The following is a 23738-nucleotide window of genomic DNA, read 5'->3' as shown; positions in this document are numbered from 1 at the left end:
GGGGGTTACAGAGAGAGTGAGGGGGTTACAGAGAGGGAGGGGGTTACAGAGATTAGGAAGGGGTTACAGAGAGAGAGGGGGTTACAGAGATAGAGAGGTGGGTACAGAGAGAGGGAGGGGGTTACAAGAGAGAGTGAGGGGGTGTAGGGGATGGACGGTGTTACAGAGAGAGGGAGGGGGTTACAGAGATAGGGAGGGGGGTACAGAGAGAGGGAGGAGGTTACAGAGTGAGTGAGGGGTGTAGGGGAGGGAGGGGGTTACAGAGAGAGGGAGGGGGTTACAGAGAGAGGGAGGGGATTACAGAGATAGGGAGGGGGTTACAGAGATAGGGAGGGGGTTACAGAGAGAGGGAGGGGATTACAGAGATAGGGAGGGGGTTACAGAGATAGGGAGGGGGTTACAGAGATAGGGAGGGGGTGTAGGGGCAGGAGGGTGTTATTGGGATAGGGAGGGGGTGATGGGGCTGGAGGGTGTTACAGTGATAGGGAGGGGGTGTAGGGGGTTACAGTGATAGGGAGGGGGTGTAGGGTGTTACAGTGATAGGGAGGGGGTGTAGGGGGTTACAGTGATAGGGAGGGTGTGTAGGGGGTTACAGGGATAGGGAGGGGGTTTAGGGTCTGGAGGGTGTTACTGGGATAGCGAGGGGGTGATGGGATATTGCTGTGTGACCCCCCTCCCCCTTTCCCGGTTACAGTATGGGAATGGAGTCCAGTTTACAGACAGCTGCCTCCCAGGAGGGGCTGCAGATCTGGAGGGTGGAGAAAATGAAGTTGGTCAGTGTACCCAGGAAGGACTATGGCACCTTCTTCACCGGCGATGCCTATCTGGTCCTGCACTCCCAGGACGAGGAACGCCATCTGCACATCTGGCATGGTATGTTCACAGGGTCAGGGTCGGGGGGGAGGGGGGTGGGGAATGGAACCGACACTCACTCGGGTTCAGGAAATTCACCCAATCCCCCAGCGCCCTGTGTTACTGACTGTATCTGTACTGATGTTAATCCAGCTCCCCCACACTGTCACTCAGTAACCCCTCTCCCCGCCCCGGGCCCTGTGTTACTGACTGTATCTGTACTGATGTTAATCCAGCTCCCCCACACTGTCACTCAGTAACCCCTCTCCCCCCCCAGGGCCCTGTGTTACTGACTGTATCTGTACTGATGTTAATCCAGCTCCCTCACACTGTCACTCAGTAACCCCTCTCCCCCCCCAGGGCCCTGTGTTACTGACTGTATCTGTACTGATGTTAATCCAGCTCCCTCACACTGTCACTCAGTAACCCCTCTCCCCCCCCAGGGCCCTGTGTTACTGACTGTATCTGTACTGATGTTAATCCAGCTCCCTCACACTGTCACTCAGTAACCCCTCTCCCCCCCAGTGCCCTGTGTTACTGACTGGATCTGTACTGATGTTAATCCAGCTCCCTCACACTGTCACTCAGTAACCCCTCTCCCCCCAGTGCCCTGTGTTACTGACTGTATCTGTACTGATGTTAATCCAGCTCCCCCACACTGTCACTCAGTAACCCCTCTCCCCCCCACCAGGACCCTGTGTTACTGACTGTATCCCTACTGATGTTAATCCAGCTCCCTCACACTGTCACTCAGTAACCCCTCCCCCCCCCCTCCAGGGCCCTAGGTTACTGACTGTATCTGTACTGATGTTAATCCAGCTCCCTCACACTGTCACTCAGTACCCCCTCTCCCCCCCCAGCGCCCTGTGTTACTGACTGTATCTGTACTGATGTTAATCCAGCTCACTCACACTGTCACTCAGTAACCCCTCTCCCCCCCAGGGCCCTGTGTTACTGACTGTATCTGTACTGATGTTAATCCAGCTCCCTCACACTGTCACTCAGTAACCCCTCTCCCCCTCCAGGGCCCTGTGTTACTGACTGTATCTGTACTGATGTTAATCCAGCTCCCTCACACTGTCACTCAGTAACCCCTCTCCCCCCCTGGGCCCTGTGTTACTGACTGTATCTGTACTGATGTTAATCCAGCTCCCTCACACTGTCACTCAGTAACCCCTCTCCCACCTCAGTGCCCTGTGTTACTGACTGTATCTGTACTGATGTTAATCCAGCTCCCTCACACTGTCACTCAGTAACCCCTCTCCCCCCCAGGGCCCTGTGTTACTGACTGTATCTGTACTGATGTTAATCCAGCTCCCTCACACTGTCACTCAGTAACCCCTCTCCCCCCCAGTGCCCTGTGTTACTGACTGTATCTGTACTGATGTTAATCCAGCTCCCTCACACTGTCACTCAGTAACCCCTCTCCCCCCCCAGCGCCCTGTGTTACTGACTGTATCTGTACTGATGTTAATCCAGCTCCCCCACACTGTCACTCAGTAACCCCTCTCCCCCCCCAGCGCCCTGTGTTACTGACTGTATCTGTACTGATGTTAATCCAGCTCCCCCACACTGTCACTCAGTAACCCCTCTCCCCCCCAGCGCCCTGTGTTACTGACTGTATCTGTACTGATGTTAATCCAGCTCCCTCACACTGTCACTCAGTAACCCCTCTCCCCCCCAGCGCCCTGTGTTACTGACTGTATCTGTACTGATGTTAATCCAGCTCCCCCACACTGTCACTCAGTAACCCCTCTCCCCCCCAGCGCCCTGTGTTACTGACTGTATCTGTACTGATGTTAATCCAGCTCCCTCACACTGTCACTCAGTAACCCCTCTCCCCCCCCAGGGCCCTGTGTTACTGACTGTATCTGTACTGATGTTAATCCAGCTCCCTCACACTGTCACTCAGTAACCCCTCTCCCCCCCCCAGGGCCCTGTGTTACTGACTGTATCTGTACTGATGTTAATCCAGCTCCCTCACACTGTCACTCAGTAACCCCTCTCCCCCTCCAGGGCCCTGTGTTACTGATTGTATCTGTACTGATGTTAATCCAGCTCCCCCACACTGTCACTCAGTAACCCCTCTCCCCCCCCAGGGCCCTGTGTTACTGACTGTATCTGTACTGATGTTAATCCAGCTCCCCTCACACTGTCACTCAGTAACCCCTCTCCCCCCCCCCCCAGGGCCCTGTGTTACTGACTGTATCTGTACTGATGTTAATCCAGCTCCCTCACACTGTCACTCAGTAACCCCTCTCCCCCCCCAGGGCCCTGTGTTACTGACTGTATCTGTACTGATGTTAATCCAGCTCCCTCACACTGTCACTCAGTAACCCCTCTCCCCCCCCAGGGCCCTGTGTTACTGACTGTATCTGTACTGATGTTAATCCAGCTCCCCCACACTGTCACTCAGTAACCCCTCTCCCCCCCCAGTGCCCTGTGTTACTGACTGTATCTGTACTGATGTTAATCCAGCTCCCTCACACTGTCACTCAGTAACCCCTCTCCCCCCCCCCAGGGCCCTGTGTTACTGACTGTATCTGTCCTGATGTTAATCCAGCTCCCCCACACTGTCACTCAGTGACCCCTCTCCCCGCCAGGGCCCTGTGTTACTGACTGTATCTGTACTGATGTTAATCCAGCTCCCTCACACTGTCACTCAGTGACCCCTCTCCCCCCCAGTGCCCTGTGTTACTGACTGTATCTGTACTGATGTTAATCCAGCTCCCTCACACTGTCACTCAGTAAACACTCTCCCCCCCCCCAGTGCCCTGTGTTACTGACGGTATCTGTACTGATGTTAATCCAGCTCCCTCACACTGTCACTCAGTAACCCCTCTCCACCCCAGGGCCCTGTGTTACTGACTGTATCCGTACTGATGTTAATCCAGCTCACCCACACTGTCACTCAGTAACCCCTCTCCCCCCCAGCGCCCTGTGTTACTGACAGTATCTGTACTGATGTTAATCCAGCTCCCTCACACTGTCACTCAGTAACCCCTCTCCCTCCCAGGACCCTGTGTTACTGACTGTATCTGTACTGATGTTAATCCAGCTCCCTCACACTGTCACTCAGTAACCCCTCTCCCCCCCAGAGCCCTGTGTTACTGACTGTATCTGTACTGATGTTAATCCAGCTCACCCACACTGTCACTCAGTAACCCCTCTCCCCCCCCAGTGCCCTGTGTTACTGACGGTATCTGTACTGATGTTATCCAGCTCCCTCACACTGTCACTCAGTAACCCCTCTCCCCCCAGGGCCCTGTGTTACTGACTGTATCTGTACTGATGTTAATCCAGCTCCCCCACACTGTCACTCAGTAACCCCTCTCCCCCCCAGTGCCGTGTGTTACTGACTGTATCTGTACTGATGTTAATCCAGCTCCCTCACACTGTCACTCAGTAACTCTCTCCCCCCCAGGGCCCTGTGTTACTGACTGTATCTGTACTGATGTTAATCCAACTCCCACACACTGTCACTCAGTAACCCCTCTCCCCCCCCCAGGGCCCTGTGTTACTGACTGTATCTGTACTGATGTTAATCCAGCTCCCTCACACTGTCACTCAGTAACCCCTCTCCCCCCCAGGGCCCAGTGTTACTGACTGTATCTGTACTGATGTTAATCCAGCTCCCTCACACTGTCACTCAGTAACCCCTCTCCCCCCCCAGGGCCCTGTGTTACTGACTGTATCTGTACTGATGTTAATCCAGCTCCCTCACACTGTCACTCAGTAACCCGTCTCCCCCCCCAGCGCCCTGTGTTACTGACTGTATCTGTACTGATGTTAATCCAGCTCCCTCACACTGTCACTCAGTAACCCGTCTCCCCCCCCCAGCGCCTGTGTTACTGACTGTATCTGTACTGATGTTAATCCAGCTCCCTCACACTGTCACTCAGTAACCCCTCTCTCCCCCAGGGCCCTGTGTTACTGACGGTATCTGTACTGATGTTAATCCAGCTCCCTCACACTGTCACTCAGTAACCCCTCTCTCCCCCAGGGCCCTGTGTTACTGACTGTATCTGTACTGATGTTAATCCAGCTCCCTCACACTGTCACTCAGTAACCCCTCTCCCCGCCAGGGCCCTGTGTTACTGACTTTATCTGTACTGATGTTAATCCAGCTCCCTCACACTGTCACTCAGTAACCCCTCTCCCCCTCAGGCCCTGTATTACTGACTGTATCCCTACTGATGTTATCCAGCTCCCTCACACTGTCACTCAGTAACCCCTCTCCCCCCCCAGTGCCTGTGTTACTGACGGTATCTGTACTGATGTTAATCCAGCTCCCTCACACTGTCACTCAGTAACTCCTCTCCCCCCCAGGGCCCTGTTACTGACTGTATCCGTACTGATGTTAATCCAGCTCCCTCACACTGTCACTCAGTAACCCCTCTCCCTCCCAGGACCCTGTGTTACTGACTGTATCTGTACTGATGTTAATCCAGCTCTCTCACACTGTCACTCAGTAACCCCTCTCCCCCCCCCAGAGCCCTGTGTTACTGACTGTATCTGTACTGATGTTAATCCAGCTCCCCCACACTGTCACTCAGTAACCCCTCTCCCCCCCCAGTGCCCTGTGTTACTGACGGTATCTGTACTGATGTTAATCCAGCTCCCTCACACTGTCACTCAGTAACCCCTCTCCCCCCCCAGTGCCCTGTGTTACTGACGGTATCTGTACTGATGTTAATCCAGCTCCCTCACACTGTCACTCAGTAACCCCTCTCCCCCCCAGGGCCCTGTGTAACTGACTGTATCCGTACTGATGTTAATCCAGCTCCCTCACACTGTCACTCAGTAACCCCTCTCCCCCCCAGGGCCCTGTGTTACTGACTGTATCTGTACTGATGTTAATCAAGCTCCCCCACACTGTCACTCAGTAACCCCTCTCCACCCCAGTGCCGTGTGTTACTGACTGTATCTGTACTGATGTTAATCCAGCTCCCTCACACTGTCACTCAGTAACTGCTCTCCCCCCCAGGGCCCTGTGTTACTGACTGTATCCCAACTGATGTTAATACAGCTCCCTCACACTGTCACTCAGTAACCCCTCTCCCCCCCAGGGCCCTGTGTTACTGACTGTATCTGTACTGATGTTAATCCAGCTCCCTCACACTGTCACTCAGTAACCCCTCTCCCCCCCAGGGCCCTGTGTTACTGACTGTATCTGTACTGATGTTAATCCAGCTCACCCACACTGTCACTCAGTAACCCCTCTCCCCCCCCAGGGCCCTGTGTGACTGACTGTATCTGTACTGATGTGAATCCAGCTCCCCCACACTGTCACTCAGTAACCCCTCTCCCCCCCCAGTGCCCTGTGTTACTGACTGTATCTGTACTGATGTTATTCCAGCTCCCTCACACTGTCACTCAGTAACCCCTCTCTCCCCCCAGCGCCCTGTGTTACTGACTGTATCTGTACTGATGTTAATCCAGCTCCCTCACACTGTCACTCAGTAACCCCTCTCCCCCCCAGGGCCCTGTGTTACTGACTGTATCTGTACTGATGTTAATCCAGCTCCCTCACACTGTCACTCAGTAACCCCTCTCCCCCCCCCAGTGCCCTGTGTTACTGACTGTATCTGTACTGATGTTAATCCAGCTCCCTCACACTGTCACTCAGTAACCCCTCTCCCCCCCCCCAGTGCCCTGTGTTACTGACTGTATCTGTACTGATGTTAATCCAGCTCCCTCACACTGTCACTCAGTAACCCCTCTCCCCCCCAGGGCCCTGTGTTACTGACTGTATCTGTACTGATGTTAATCCAGCTCCCTCACACTGTCACTCAGTAACCCCTCTCCCCCCCCCAGGGCCCTGTGTTACTGACTGTATCTGTACTGATGTTAATCCAGCTCCCTCACACTGTCACTCAGTAACCCCTCTCCCCCCGCCAGGGCCCTGTGTTACTGACTGTATCTGTCCTGATGTTAATCCAGCTCCCCCACACTGTCACTCAGTGACCCCTCTCCCCGCCAGGGCCCTGTGTTACTGACTGTATCTGTCCTGATGTTAATCCAGCTCCCCCACACTGTCACTCAGTAACCCCTCTCCCCCCCAGGGCCCTGTGTTACTGGCTGTATCTGTACTGATGTTAATCCAGCTCCCACACACTGTCACTCAGTAACCCCTCTCCCCCCCAGGGCCCTGTGTTACTGACTGTATCTGTACTGATGTTAATCCAGCTCCCTCACACTGTCACTCAGTAACCCCTCTCCCCGCCAGGGCCCTGTGTTACTGACTGTATCTGTACTGATGTTAATCCAGCTCCCTCACACTGTCACTCAGTAACCCCTCTCCCCCCCCAGGGCCCTGTGTTACTGACTGTATCTGTACTGATGTTAATCCAGCTCCCCCACACTGTCACTCAGTAACCCCTCTCCGCCCCCAGTGCCCTGTGTTACTGACTGTATCTGTACTGATGTTAATCCAGCTCCCTCACACTGTCACTCAGTAACCCCTCTCCCCCCCCAGGGCCCTGTGTTACTGACTGTATCTGTACTGATGTTAATCCAGCTCCCTCACACTGTCACTCAGTAACCCCTCTCCCCCCCAGGGCCCTGTGTTACTGACTGTATCTGTACTGATGTTACTCCAGCTCCCTCACACTGTCACTCAGTAACCCCTCTCCCCCCCCCAGTGCCCTGTGTTACTGACGGTATCTGTACTGATGTTAATCCAGCTCCCCCACACTGTCACTCAGTAACCCCTCTTCCCCCCAGTGCCCTGTGTTACTGACTGTATCTGTACTGATGTTAATCCAGCTCCCCCACACTGTCACTCAGTAACCCCTCTCCCCCCCAGCGCCCTGTGTTACTGACTGTATCTGTACTGATGTTAATCCAGCTCCCTCACACTGTCACTCAGTAACCCCTCTCCCCCCCAGGGCCCTGTGTTACTGACTGTATCTGTACTGATGTTAATCCAGCTCCCCCACACTGTCACTCAGTAACCCCTCTCCCCCCCAGGGCCCTGTGTTACTGACTGTATCTGTACTGATGTTAATCCAGCTCCCCCACACTGTCACTCAGTAACCCCTCTCCCCCCCAGGGCCCTGTGTTACTGACTGTATCTGTACTGATGTTAATCCAGCTCCCCCACACTGTCACTCAGTAACCCCTCTCCCCCCCCAGGGCCCTGTGTTACTGACTGTATCTGTACTGATGTTAATCCAGCTCCCCCACACTGTCCCTCAGTAACCCCTCTCACCCCCAGGGCCCTGTGTTACTGACTGTATCCCTACTGATGTTAATCCAGCTCCCTCACACTGTCACTCAGTAACCCCTCTCCCCCTCCAGGGCCCTGTGTTACTGATTGTATCTGTACTGATGTTAATCCAGCTCCCCCACACTGTCACTCAGTAACCCCTCTCCCCCCCCAGGGCCCTGTGTTACTGACTGTATCTGTACTGATGTTAATCCAGCTCCCTCACACTGTCACTCAGTAACCCCTCTCCCCCCCCCCCCCAGGGCCCTGTGTTACTGACTGTATCTGTACTGATGTTAATCCAGCTCCCTCACACTGTCACTCAGTAACCCCTCTCCCCCCCCAGGGCCCTGTGTTACTGACTGTATCTGTACTGATGTTAATCCAGCTCCCTCACACTGTCACTCAGTAACCCCTCTCCCCCCCCAGGGCCCTGTGTTACTGACTGTATCTGTACTGATGTTAATCCAGCTCCCCCACACTGTCACTCAGTAACCCCTCTCCCCCCCCAGTGCCCTGTGTTACTGACTGTATCTGTACTGATGTTAATCCAGCTCCCTCACACTGTCACTCAGTAACCCCTCTCCCCCCCCCCCAGGGCCCTGTGTTACTGACTGTATCTGTCCTGATGTTAATCCAGCTCCCCCACACTGTCACTCAGTGACCCCTCTCCCCGCCAGGGCCCTGTGTTACTGACTGTATCTGTACTGATGTTAATCCAGCTCCCTCACACTGTCACTCAGTGACCCCTCTCCCCCCCAGTGCCCTGTGTTACTGACTGTATCTGTACTGATGTTAATCCAGCTCCCTCACACTGTCACTCAGTAAACACTCTCCCCCCCCCAGTGCCCTGTGTTACTGACGGTATCTGTACTGATGTTAATCCAGCTCCCTCACACTGTCACTCAGTAACCCCTCTCCACCCCAGGGCCCTGTGTTACTGACTGTATCCGTACTGATGTTAATCCAGCTCACCCACACTGTCACTCAGTAACCCCTCTCCCCCCCCAGCGCCCTGTGTTACTGACAGTATCTGTACTGATGTTAATCCAGCTCCCTCACACTGTCACTCAGTAACCCCTCTCCCTCCCAGGACCCTGTGTTACTGACTGTATCTGTACTGATGTTAATCCAGCTCCCTCACACTGTCACTCAGTAACCCCTCTCCCCCCCCAGAGCCCTGTGTTACTGACTGTATCTGTACTGATGTTAATCCAGCTCACCCACACTGTCACTCAGTAACCCCTCTCCCCCCCCAGTGCCCTGTGTTACTGACGGTATCTGTACTGATGTTAATCCAGCTCCCTCACACTGTCACTCAGTAACCCCTCTCCCCCCCAGGGCCCTGTGTTACTGACTGTATCTGTACTGATGTTAATCCAGCTCCCCCACACTGTCACTCAGTAACCCCTCTCCCCCCCAGTGCCGTGTGTTACTGACTGTATCTGTACTGATGTTAATCCAGCTCCCTCACACTGTCACTCAGTAACCTCTCTCCCCCCCAGGGCCCTGTGTTACTGACTGTATCTGTACTGATGTTAATCCAACTCCCACACACTGTCACTCAGTAACCCCTCTCCCCCCCCCAGGGCCCTGTGTTACTGACTGTATCTGTACTGATGTTAATCCAGCTCCCTCACACTGTCACTCAGTAACCCCTCTCCCCCGCCAGCGCCCAGTGTTACTGACTGTATCTGTACTGATGTTAATCCAGCTCCCTCACACTGTCACTCAGTAACCCCTCTCCCCCCCCCAGGGCCCTGTGTTACTGACTGTATCTGTACTGATGTTAATCCAGCTCCCTCACACTGTCACTCAGTAACCCGTCTCCCCCCCCCAGCGCCCTGTGTTACTGACTGTATCTGTACTGATGTTAATCCAGCTCCCTCACACTGTCACTCAGTAACCCGTCTCCCCCCCCCCAGCGCCCTGTGTTACTGACTGTATCTGTACTGATGTTAATCCAGCTCCCCCACACTGTCACTCAGTAACCCCTCTCCCCCCCCCCCAGCGCCCTGTGTTACTGACTGTATCTGTACTGATGTTAATCCAGCTCCCTCACACTGTCACTCAGTAACCCCTCTCCCCGCCAGGGCCCTGTGTTACTGACTTTATCTGTACTGATGTTAATCCAGCTCCCTCACACTGTCACTCAGTAACCCCTCTCCCCCCTCAGGCCCCTGTATTACTGACTGTATCCCTACTGATGTTAATCCAGCTCCCTCACACTGTCACTCAGTAACCCCTCTCCCCCCCCCAGTGCCCTGTGTTACTGACGGTATCTGTACTGATGTTAATCCAGCTCCCTCACACTGTCACTCAGTAACTCCTCTCCCCCCCAGGGCCCTGTGTTACTGACTGTATCCGTACTGATGTTAATCCAGCTCCCTCACACTGTCACTCAGTAACCCCTCTCCCTCCCAGGACCCTGTGTTACTGACTGTATCTGTACTGATGTTAATCCAGCTCTCTCACACTGTCACTCAGTAACCCCTCTCCCCCCCCCAGAGCCCTGTGTTACTGACTGTATCTGTACTGATGTTAATCCAGCTCCCCCACACTGTCACTCAGTAACCCCTCTCCCCCCCCAGTGCCCTGTGTTACTGACGGTATCTGTACTGATGTTAATCCAGCTCCCTCACACTGTCACTCAGTAACCCCTCTCCCCCCCAGGGCCCTGTGTAACTGACTGTATCTGTACTGATGTTAATCCAGCTCACCCACACTGTCACTCAGTAACCCCTCTCCCCCCCCAGGGCCCTGTGTGACTGACTGTATCTGTACTGATGTGAATCCAGCTCCCCCACACTGTCACTCAGTAACCCCTCTCCCCCCCCAGTGCCCTGTGTTACTGACTGTATCTGTACTGATGTTATTCCAGCTCCCTCACACTGTCACTCAGTAACCCCTCTCTCCCCCCAGCGCCCTGTGTTACTGACTGTATCTGTACTGATGTTAATCCAGCTCCCTCACACTGTCACTCAGTAACCCCTCTCCCCCCCAGGGCCCTGTGTTACTGACTGTATCTGTACTGATGTTAATCCAGCTCCCTCACACTGTCACTCAGTAACCCCTCTCCCCCCCAGGGCCCTGTGTTACTGACTGTATCTGTACTGATGTTAATCCAGCTCCCTCACACTGTCACTCAGTAACCCCTCTCCCCCCCCCAGTGCCCTGTGTTACTGACTGTATCTGTACTGATGTTAATCCAGCTCCCTCACACTGTCACTCAGTAACCCCTCTCCCCCCCCCCAGTGCCCTGTGTTACTGACTGTATCTGTACTGATGTTAATCCAGCTCCCTCACACTGTCACTCAGTAACCCCTCTCCCCCCGCCAGGGCCCTGTGTTACTGACTGTATCTGTCCTGATGTTAATCCAGCTCCCCCACACTGTCACTCAGTGACCCCTCTCCCCGCCAGGGCCCTGTGTTACTGACTGTATCTGTACTGATGTTAATCCAGCTCCCTCACACTGTCACTCAGTAACCCCTCTCCCCCCCCAGGGCCCTGTGTTACTGACTGTATCTGTACTGATGTTAATCCAGCTCCCTCACACTGTCACTCAGTAACCCCTCTCCCCCCCAGGGCCCTGTGTTACTGACTGTATCTGTACTGATGTTAATCCAGCTCCCTCACACTGTCACTCAGTAACCCCTCTCCCCGCCAGGGCCCTGTGTTACTGACTGTATCTGTACTGATGTTAATCCAGCTCCCTCACACTGTCACTCAGTAACCCCTCTCCCCCCCCAGGGCCCTGTGTTACTGACTGTATCTGTACTGATGTTAATCCAGCTCCCCCACACTGTCACTCAGTAACCCCTCTCCGCCCCCAGTGCCCTGTGTTACTGACTGTATCTGTACTGATGTTAATCCAGCTCCCTCACACTGTCACTCAGTAACCCCTCTCCCCCCCAGGGCCCTGTGTTACTGACTGTATCTGTACTGATGTTAATCCAGCTCACCCACACTGTCACTCAGTAACCCCTCTCCCCCCCAGGGCCCTGTGTTACTGACTGTATCTGTACTGATGTTACTCCAGCTCCCTCACACTGTCACTCAGTAACCCCTCTCCCCCCTCAGGCCCCTGTATTACTGACTGTATCCCTACTGATGTTAATCCAGCTCCCTCACACTGTCACTCAGTAACCCCTCTCCCCCCCCCAGTGCCCTGTGTTACTGACGGTATCTGTACTGATGTTAATCCAGCTCCCTCACACTGTCACTCAGTAACCCCTCTCCCCCCTAGGGCCCTGTGTTACTGACTGTATCTGTACTGATGTTAATTCAGCTCCCTCACACTGTCACTCAGTAACCCCTCTCCCCCCCAGGGCCCTGTGTTACTGACTGTATCTGTACTGATGTTAATCCAGCTCCCTCACACTGTCACTCAGTAACTCCTCTCCACCCCAGGGCCCTGTGTTACTGACTGTATCCCTACTGATGTTAATCCAGCTCCCTCACACTGTCACTCAGTAACCCCTCTCCCCCCTAGGGCCCTGTGTTACTGACTGTATCTGTACTGATGTTAATCCAGCTCCCTCACACTGTCACTCAGTAACCCCTCTCCCCCCTCAGGCCCCTGTATTACTGACTGTATCCCTACTGATGTTAATCCAGCTCCCTCACACTGTCACTCAGTAACCCCTCTCCCTCCCAGGACCCTGTGTTACTGACTGTATCTGTACTGATGTTAATCCAGCTCTCTCACACTGTCACTAAGTAACCCCTCTCCCCCCCCCAGAGCCCTGTGTTACTGACTGTATCTGTACTGATGTTAATCCAGCTCCCCCACACTGTCACTCAGTAACCCCTCTCCCCCCCCAGTGCCCTGTGTTACTGACTGTATCTGTACTGATGTTAATCCAGCTCCCTCACACTGTCACTCAGTAACCCCTCTCCCCCCCAGGGCCCTGTGTAACTGACTGTATCCGTACTGATGTTAATCCAGCTCCCTCACACTGTCACTCAGGAACCCCTCTCCCCCCCAGGGCCCTGTGTTACTGACTGTATCTGTACTGATGTTAATCAAGCTCCCCCACACTGTCACTCAGTAACCCCTCTCCACCCCAGTGCCGTGTGTTACTGACTGTATCTGTACTGATGTTAATCCAGCTCCCTCACACTGTCACTCAGTAACCGCTCTCCCCCCCAGGGCCCTGTGTTACTGACTGTATCCCTACTGATGTTAATACAGCTCCCTCACACTGTCACTCAGTAACCCCTCTCCCCCCCCCAGGGCCCTGTGTTACTGACTGTATCTGTACTGATGTTAATCCAGCTCACCCACACTGTCACTCAGTGACCCCTCTCCCCGCCAGGGCCCTGTGTTACTGACTGTATCTGTACTGATGTTAATCCAGCTCCCTCACACTGTCACTCAGTAACCCCTCTCCCCCCCCAGGGCCCTGTGTTACTGACTGTATCTGTACTGATGTTAATCCAGCTCCCTCACACTGTCACTCAGTAACCCCTCTCCCCCCCCAGGGCCCTGTGTTACTGACGGTATCTGTCCTGATGTTAATCCAGCTCCCCCACACTGTCACTCAGTAACCCCTCTCCCTCCCAGGACCCTGTGTTACTGACTGTATCCCTACTGATGTTAATCCAGCTCCCTCACACTGTCACTCAGTAACCCCTCTCCCCCCCCAGAGCCCTGTGTTACTGACTGTATCTGTACTGATGTTAATCCAGCTCACCCACACTGTCACTCAGTAACCCCTCTCCCCCCCCAGTGCCCTGTGTTACTGACGGTATCTGTACTGATGTTAATCCAGCTCCCTCACACTGTCACTCAGTAACCCCTCTCCCCCCCAGGGCCCTGTGTTACTGACTGTATCCGTACTGATGTTAATCCAGCTCCCTCACACTGTCACTCAGTAACCCCTCTCCCCCCCAGGGCCCTGTGTTACTGACTGTATCTGTACTGATGTTAATCCAGCTCCCCCACACTGTCACTCAGTAACCCCTCTCCCCCCCAGTGCCGTGTGTTACTGACTGTATCTGTACTGATGTTAATCCAGCTCCCACACACTGTCACTCAGTAACCCCTCTCCCCCCCAGGGCCCTGTGTTACTGACTGTATCTGTACTGATGTTAATCCAGCTCCCTCACACTGTCACTCAGTAACCCCTCTCCCCCCCAGGGCCCTGTGTTACTGACTGTATCTGTACTGATGTTAATCCAGCTCCCCCACACTGTCACTCAGTAACCCCTCTCCCCCCCAGAGCCCTGTGTTACTGACTGTATCTGTACTGATGTTAATCCAGCTCCCTCACACTGTCACTCAGTAACCCCTCTCCCCCGCCAGCGCCCAGTGTTACTGACTGTATCTGTACTGATGTTAATCCAGCTCCCTCACACTGTCACTCAGTAACCCCTCTCCCCGCCAGGGCCCTGTGTTACTGACTGTATCTGTACTGATGTTAATCCAGCTCCCTCACACTGTCACTCAGTAACCCCTCTCCCCCCTCAGGCCCCTGTATTACTGACTGTATCCCTACTGATGTTAATCCAGCTCCCTCACACTGTCACTCAGTAACCCCTCTCCCCCCCCCAGTGCCCTGTGTTACTGACGGTATCTGTACTGATGTTAATCCAGCTCCCTCACACTGTCACTCAGTAACTCCTCTCCACCCCAGGGCCCTGTGTTACTGACTGTATCCGTACTGATGTTAATCCAGCTCCCTCACACTGTCACTCAGTAACCCCTCTCCCTCCCAGGACCCTGTGTTACTGACTGTATCTGTACTGATGTTAATCCAGCTCTCTCACACTGTCACTAAGTAACCCCTCTCCCCCCCCCAGAGCCCTGTGTTACTGACTGTATCTGTACTGATGTTAATCCAGCTCCCCCACACTGTCACTCAGTAACCCCTCTCCCCCCCCAGTGCCCTGTGTTACTGACTGTATCTGTACTGATGTTAATCCAGCTCCCTCACACTGTCACTCAGTAACCCCTCTCCCCCCCAGGGCCCTGTGTAACTGACTGTATCCGTACTGATGTTAATCCAGCTCCCTCACACTGTCACTCAGGAACCCCTCTCCCCCCCAGGGCCCTGTGTTACTGACTGTATCTGTACTGATGTTAATCCAGCTCCCTCACACTGTCACTCAGTAACCCCTCTCCCCCCCAGGGCCCTGTGTTACTGACTGTATCTGTACTGATGTTAATCCAGCTCCCTCACACTGTCACTCAGTAACCCCTCTCCCCCCCCCAGGGCCCTGTGTTACTGACTGTATCTGTACTGATGTTAATCCAGCTCCCTCACACTGTCACTCAGTAACCCCTCTCCCCCCCAGGGCCCTGTGTTACTGACTGTATCTGTACTGATGTTAATCCAGCTCCCTCACACTGTCACTCAGTAACCCCTCTCCCCCCCCAGGGCCCTGTGTTACTGACTGTATCTGTACTGATGTTAATCCAGCTCCCTCACACTGTCACTCAGTAACCCCTCTCTCCCCCCCCCCAGGGCCCTGTGTTACTGACTGTATCTGTACTGATGTTAATCCAGCTCCCTCACACTGTCACTCAGTAACCCCTCTCCCCCCCCAGGGCCCTGTGTTACTGACTGTATCTGTACTGATGTTAATCCAGCTCCCTCACACTGTCACTCAGTAACCCCTCTCCCCCCGCCAGGGCCCTGTGTTACTGACTGTATCTGTCCTGATGTTAATCCAGCTCCCCCACACTGTCACTCAGTAACCCCTCTCCCTCCCAGGACCCTGTGTTACTGACTGTATCCCTACTGATGTTAATCCAGCTCCCTCACACTGTCACTCAGTAACCCCTCTCCCCCCCCAGAGCCCTGTGTTACTGACTGTATCTGTACTGATGTTAATCCAGCTCCCTCACACTGTCACTCAGTAACCCCTCTCCCCCCCAGGGCCCTGTGTTACTGACTGTATCTGTACTGATGTTAATCCAGCTCCCCCACACTGTCACTCAGTAACCCCTCTCCCCCCCAGTGCCGTGTGTTACTGACTGTATCTGTACTGATGTTAATCCAGCTCCCTCACACTGTCACTCAGTAACCCCTCTCCCCCCCAGGGCCCTGTGTTACTGACTGTATCCGTACTGATGTTAATCCAGCTCCCTCACACTGTCACTCAGTAACCCCTCTCCCCCCCAGGGCCCTGTGTTACTGACTGTATCTGTACTGATGTTAATCCAGCTCCCCCACACTGTCACTCAGTAACCCCTCTCCCCCCCAGTGCCGTGTGTTACTGACTGTATCTGTACTGATGTTAATCCAGCTCCCTCACACTGTCACTCAGTAACCCCTCTCCCCCCCCAGAGCCCTGTGTTACTGACTGTATCTGTACTGATGTTAATCCAGCTCACCCACACTGTCACTCAGTAACCCCTCTCCCCCCCCAGTGCCCTGTGTTACTGACGGTATCTGTACTGATGTTAATCCAGCTCCCTCACACTGTCACTCAGTAACCCCTCTCCCCCCCAGGGCCCTGTGTTACTGACTGTATCCGTACTGATGTTAATCCAGCTCCCTCACACTGTCACTCAGTAACCCCTCTCCCCCCCAGGGCCCTGTGTTACTGACTGTATCTGTACTGATGTTAATCCAGCTCCCTCACACTGTCACTCAGTAACCCCTCTCCCCCCCAGGGCCCTGTGTTACTGACTGTATCCGTACTGATGTTAATCCAGCTCCCTCACACTGTCACTCAGTAACCCCTCTCCCCCCCAGGGCCCTGTGTTACTGACTGTATCTGTACTGATGTTAATCCAGCTCCCCCACACTGTCACTCAGTAACCCCTCTCCCCCCCAGTGCCGTGTGTTACTGACTGTATCTGTACTGATGTTAATCCAGCTCCCACACACTGTCACTCAGTAACCCCTCTCCCCCCCAGGGCCCTGTGTTACTGACTGTATCTGTACTGATGTTAATCCAGCTCCCTCACACTGTCACTCAGTAACCCCTCTCCCCCGCCAGCGCCCAGTGTTACTGACTGTATCTGTACTGATGTTAATCCAGCTCCCTCACACTGTCACTCAGTAACCTCTCTCCCCCCCCCAGGGCCCTGTGTTACTGACTGTATCTGTACTGATGTTAATCCAGCTCCCTCACACTGTCACTCAGTAACCCCTCTCCCCCCCCAGGGCCCTGTGTTACTGACTGTATCTGTACTGATGTTAATCCAGCTCCCTCACACTGTCACTCTGTAACCCGTCTCCCCCCCCCAGCGCCCTGTGTTACTGACTGTATCTGTACTGATGTTAATCCAGCTCCCTCACACTGTCACTCAGTAACCCCTCTCCCCGCCAGGGCCCTGTGTTACTGACTGTATCTGTACTGATGTTAATCCAGCTCCCTCACACTGTCACTCAGTAACCCCTCTCCCCCCTCAGGCCCCTGTATTACTGACTGTATCCCAACTGATGTTAATCCAGCTCCCTCACACTGTCACTCAGTAACCCCTCTCCCCCCCCCAGAGCCCTGTGTTACTGACTGTATCTGTACTGATGTTAATCCAGCTCCCCCACACTGTCACTCAGTAACCCCTCTCCCCCCCAGTGCCCTGTGTTACTGACGGTATCTGTACTGATGTTAATCCAGCTCCCTCACACTGTCACTCAGTAACCCCTCTCCCCCCCAGCGCCCTGTGTTACTGACTGTATCTGTACTGATGTTAATCCAGCTCCCTCACACTGTCACTCAGTAACCCCTCTCCCCCCCAGGGCCCTGTGTAACTGACTGTATCCGTACTGATGTTAATCCAGCTCCCCCACACTGTCACTCAGTAACCCCTCTCCCCCCCAGGGCCCTGTGTAACTGACTGTATCCGTACTGATGTTAATCCAGCTCCCTCACACTGTCACTCAGTAACCCCTCTCCCCCCCAGTGCCGTGTGTTACTGACTGTATCTGTACTGATGTTAATCCAGCTCCCTCACACTGTCACTCAGTAACCCCTCTCCCCCCCAGGGCCCTGTGTTACTGACTGTATCCCTACTGATGTTAATACAGCTCCCTCACACTGTCACTCAGTAACCCCTCTCCCCCCCCCCAGGGCCCTGTGTTACTGACTGTATCTGTACTGATGTTAATCCAGCTCACCCACACTGTCACTCAGTAACCCCTCTCCCCCCCCAGGGCCCTGTGTGACTGACTGTATCTGTACTGATGTGAATCCAGCTCCCCCACACTGTCACTCAGTAACCCCTCTCCCCCCCCAGTGCCCTGTGTTACTGACTGTATCTGTACTGATGTTAATCCAGCTCCCTCACACTGTCACTCAGTAACCCCTCTCCCCCCCCCCAGTGCCCTGTGTTACTGACTGTATCTGTACTGATGTTAATCCAGCTCCCTCACACTGTCACTCAGTAACCCCTCTCCCCGCCAGGGCCCTGTGTTACTGACGGTATCTGTACTGATGTTAATCCAGCTCCCTCACACTGTCACTCAGTAACCCCTCTCCCCCCCAGGGCCCTGTGTTACTGACTGTATCTGTACTGATGTTAATCCAGCTCCCTCACACTGTCACTCAGTAACCCCTCTCCCTCCCAGGGAACTGTGTTACTGACTGTATCTGTCCTGATGTTAATCCAGCTCCCCCACACTGTCACTCAGTGACCCCTCTCCCCGCCAGGGCCCTGTGTTACTGACTGTATCTGTACTGATGTTAATCCAGCTCCCTCACACTGTCACTCAGTAACCCCTCTCCCCCCCCAGTGCCCTGTGTTACTGACTGTATCTGTACTGATGTTAATCCAGCTCCCCCACACTGTCACTCAGTAACCCCTCTCCGCCCCCAGTGCCCTGTGTTACTGACTGTATCTGTACTGATGTTAATCCAGCTCCCTCACACTGTCACTCAGTAACCCCTCTCCCCCCCCAGTGCCCTGTGTTACTGACTGTATCTGTACTGATGTTAATCCAGCTCCCCCACACTGTCCCTCAGTAACCCCTCTCCGCCCCCAGTCCCCTGTGTTACTGACTGTATCTGTACTGATGTTAATCCAGCTCCCTCACACTGTCACTCAGTAACCCCTCTCCCCCCCCCCCCATTCCCCTGTGTTACTGACTGTATCTGTACTGATGTTAATCCAGCTCCCTCACACTGTCACTCAGTAACCCCTCTCCCCCCGCCAGGGCCCTGTGTTACTGACTGTATCTGTCCTGATGTTAATCCAGCTCCCCCACACTGTCACTCAGTGACCCCTCTCCCCGCCAGGGCCCTGTGTTACTGACTGTATCTGTACTGATGTTAATCCAGCTCCCTCACACTGTCACTCAGTAACCCCTCTCCCCCCTCAGGGCCCTGTATTACTGACTGTATCCCTACTGATGTTAATCCAGCTCCCTCACACTGTCACTCAGTAACCACTCTCCCCCCCCCCCCCAGTGCCCTGTGTTACTGACGGTATCTGTACTGATGTTAATCCAGCTCCCTCACACTGTCACTCAGTAACCCCTCTCCCCCCAGGGCCCTGTGTTACTGACTGTATCTGTACTGATGTTAATCCAGCTCCCTCACACTGTCACTCAGTAACCCCTCTCCCCCCCAGGGCCCTGTGTTACTGACGGTATCTGTACTGATGTTAATCCAGCTCCCTCACACTGTCACACAGTAACCCCTCTCCTCCCCAGTGCCCTGTGTTACTGACTGTATCCCTACTGATGTTAATCCAGCTCCCTCACACTGTCCCTCAGTAACCCCTCTCCCCCCCAGGGCCCTGTGTTACTGACTGTATCCGTACTGATGTTAATCCAGCTCACCCACACTGTCACTCAGTAACCCCTCTCCCCCCCCAGTGCCCTGTGTTACTGACAGTATCTGTACTGATGTTAATCCAGCTCCCTCACACTGTCACTCAGTAACCCCTCTCCCCCCCAGGGCCCTGTGTTACTGACTGTATCCGTACTGATGTTAATCCAGCTCCCTCACACTGTCACTCAGTAACCCCTCTCCTCCCGCCAGGGCCCTGTGTTACTGACTGTATCTGTCCTGATGTTAATCCTGCTCCCCCACACTGTCACTCAGTAACCCCTCTCCCCCCCCAGTGCCCTGTGTTACTGACTGTATCTGTACTGATGTTAATCCAGCTCCCTCACACTGTCACTCAGGAACCCCTCTCCCCCCCAGGGCCCTGTGTTACTGACTGTATCTGTACTGATGTTAATCAAGCTCCCCCACACTGTCACTCAGTAACCCCTCTCCACCCCAGTGCCGTGTGTTACTGACTGTATCTGTACTGATGTTAATCCAGCTCCCTCACACTGTCACTCAGTAACCGCTCTCCCCCCCAGGGCCCTGTGTTACTGACTGTATCCCTACTGATGTTAATACAGCTCCCTCACACTGTCACTCAGTAACCCCTCTCCCCCCCCCAGGGCCCTGTGTTACTGACTGTATCTGTACTGATGTTAATCCAGCTCACCCACACTGTCACTCAGTGACCCCTCTCCCCGCCAGGGCCCTGTGTTACTGACTGTATCTGTACTGATGTTAATCCAGCTCCCTCACACTGTCACTCAGTAACCCCTCTCCCCCCCCAGGGCCCTGTGTTACTGACTGTATCTGTACTGATGTTAATCCAGCTCCCTCACACTGTCACTCAGTGACCCCTCTCCCCGCCAGGGCCCTGTGTTACTGACTGTATCTGTACTGATGTTAATCCAGCTCCCTCACACTGTCACTCAGTAACCCCTCTCCCCCCCCAGGGCCCTGTGTTACTGACTGTATCTGTACTGATGTTAATCCAGCTCCCTCACACTGTCACTCAGTAACCCCTCTCCCCCCCAGGGCCCTGTGTTACTGACTGTATCTGTACTGATGTTAATCCAGCTCCCTCACACTGTCACTCAGTAACCCCTCTCCCCCCCAGGGCCCTGTGTTACTGACTGTATCTGTACTGATGTTAATCCAGCTCCCTCACACTGTCACTCAGTAACCCCTCTCTCCCCCCCCCCAGGGCCCTGTGTTACTGACTGTATCTGTACTGATGTTAATCCAGCTCCCTCACACTGTCACTCAGTAACCCCTCTCCCCCCCCAGGGCCCTGTGTTACTGACTGTATCTGTACTGATGTTAATCCAGCTCCCTCACACTGTCACTCAGTAACCCCTCTCTCCCCCCCCCCCAGGGCCCTGTGTTACTGACTGTATCTGTACTGATGTTAATCCAGCTCCCTCACACTGTCACTCAGTAACCCCTCTCCCCCCCCAGGGCCCTGTGTTACTGACTGTATCTGTACTGATGTTAATCCAGCTCCCTCACACTGTCACTCAGTAACCCCTCTCCCCCCGCCAGGGCCCTGTGTTACTGACTGTATCTGTACTGATGTTAATCCAGCTCCCTCACACTGTCACTCACTAACCCCTCTCCCCCCCCAGGGCCCTGTGTTACTGACTGTATCTGTACTGATGTTAATCCAGCTCCCTCACACTGTCACTCAGTAATCCCTCTCCGCCCCCAGGGCCCTGTGTTACTGACTGTATCTGTACTGATGTTAATCCAGCTCCCTCACACTGTCACTCAGTAACCCCTCTCCCCCCCCAGTGCCCTGTGTTACTGACTGTATCTGTACTGATGTTAATCCAGCTCCCTCACACTGTCACTCAGTAACCCCTCTCCCCCCGCCAGGGCCCTGTGTTACTGACGGTATCTGTACTGATGTTAATCCAGCTCCCTCACACTGTCACTCAGTAACCCCTCCCCCCCAGGGCCCTGTGTTACTGACTGTATCTGTCCTGATGTTAATCCAGCTCCCTCACACTGTCACTCAGTAACCCCTCTCCCCCCCCAGAGCCCTGTGTTACTGACTGTATCTGTACTGATGTTAATCCAGCTCCCTCACACTGTCACTCAGTAACCCCTCTCCCCCCCAGGGCCCTGTGTTACTGACTGTATCTGTACTGATGTTAATCCAGCTCCCCCACACTGTCACTCAGTAACCCCTCTCCCCCCCAGTGCCGTGTGTTACTGACTGTATCTGTACTGATGTTAATCCAGCTCCCTCACACTGTCACTCAGTAACCCCTCTCCCCCCCAGGGCCCTGTGTTACTGACTGTATCCGTACTGATGTTAATCCAGCTCCCCCACACTGTCACTCAGTAACCCCTCTCCCCCCCAGGGCCCTGTGTTACTGACTGTATCTGTACTGATGTTAATCCAGCTCCCCCACACTGTCACTCAGTAACCCCTCTCCCCCCCAGTGCCGTGTGTTACTGACTGTATCTGTACTGATGTTAATCCAGCTCCCTCACACTGTCACTCAGTAACCCCTCTCCCCCCCCAGAGCCCTGTGTTACTGACTGTATCTGTACTGATGTTAATCCAGCTCACCCACACTGTCACTCAGTAACCCCTCTCCCCCCCCAGTGCCCTGTGTTACTGACGGTATCTGTACTGATGTTAATCCAGCTCCCTCACACTGTCACTCAGTAACCCCTCTCCCCCCCAGGGCCCTGTGTTACTGACTGTATCCGTACTGATGTTAATCCAGCTCCCTCACACTGTCACTCAGTAACCCCTCTCCCCCCCAGGGCCCTGTGTTACTGACTGTATCTGTACTGATGTTAATCCAGCTCCCCCACACTGTCACTCAGTAACCCCTCTCCCCCCCAGTGCCGTGTGTTACTGACTGTATCTGTACTGATGTTAATCCAGCTCCCACACACTGTCACTCAGTAACCCCTCTCCCCCCCAGGGCCCTGTGTTACTGACTGTATCTGTACTGATGTTAATCCAGCTCCCTCACACTGTCACTCAGTAACCCCTCTCCCCCGCCAGCGCCCAGTGTTACTGACTGTATCTGTACTGATGTTAATCCAGCTCCCTCACACTGTCACTCAGTAACCCCTCTCCCCCCCCCAGGGCCCTGTGTTACTGACTGTATCTGTACTGATGTTAATCCAGCTCCCTCACACTGTCACTCAGTAACCCCTCTCCCCCCCCAGGGCCCTGTGTTACTGACTGTATCTGTACTGATGTTAATCCAGCTCCCTCACACTGTCACTCTGTAACCCGTCTCCCCCCCCCAGCGCCCTGTGTTACTGACTGTATCTGTACTGATGTTAATCCAGCTCCCTCACACTGTCACTCAGTAACCCCTCTCCCCGCCAGGGCCCTGTGTTACTGACTGTATCTGTACTGATGTTAATCCAGCTCCCTCACACTGTCACTCAGTAACCCCTCTCCCCCCTCAGGCCCCTGTATTACTGACTGTATCCCAACTGATGTTAATCCAGCTCCCTCACACTGTCACTCAGTAACCCCTCTCCCCCCCCCAGAGCCCTGTGTTACTGACTGTATCTGTACTGATGTTAATCCAGCTCCCCCACACTGTCACTCAGTAACCCCTCTCCCCCCCAGTGCCCTGTGTTACTGACGGTATCTGTACTGATGTTAATCCAGCTCCCTCACACTGTCACTCAGTAACCCCTCTCCCCCCCAGGGCCCTGTGTAACTGACTGTATCCGTACTGATGTTAATCCAGCTCCCCCACACTGTCACTCAGTAACCCCTCTCCCCCCCAGGGCCCTGTGTAACTGACTGTATCCGTACTGATGTTAATCCAGCTCCCCCACACTGTCACTCAGTAACCCCTCTCCCCCCCAGTGCCGTGTGTTACTGACTGTATCTGTACTGATGTTAATCCAGCTCCCTCACACTGTCACTCAGTAACCGCTCTCCCCCCCAGGGCCCTGTGT

The 23738-nt window shown here is 54.2% G+C and overlaps 1 protein-coding gene across 1 annotated transcript in view; it reads left to right on the top strand.

The window, feature by feature from the left end:
- LOC148134083 (macrophage-capping protein-like) overlaps positions 1-23738 on the top strand; it is a 90132-nt gene that overhangs the window by 9910 nt on the left and 56484 nt on the right. Inside the window, 1 exon segment of the mRNA XM_087985695.1 lies at positions 695-873. Within this exon segment, the coding sequence (XP_087841821.1) occupies positions 695-873 (179 nt within the window).

The sequence above is a fragment of the Chiloscyllium plagiosum genome, unplaced genomic scaffold (assembly GCF_037043375.1).
Source record: "Chiloscyllium plagiosum isolate Xiang-an unplaced genomic scaffold, Cpla_swu_hap1 HiC_scaffold_104, whole genome shotgun sequence".
NCBI lineage: Eukaryota > Metazoa > Chordata > Chondrichthyes > Orectolobiformes > Hemiscylliidae > Chiloscyllium > Chiloscyllium plagiosum.
Note: the sequence above shows the minus strand (reverse complement) of the source record. Positions and strands in the feature narration are given on the sequence as shown.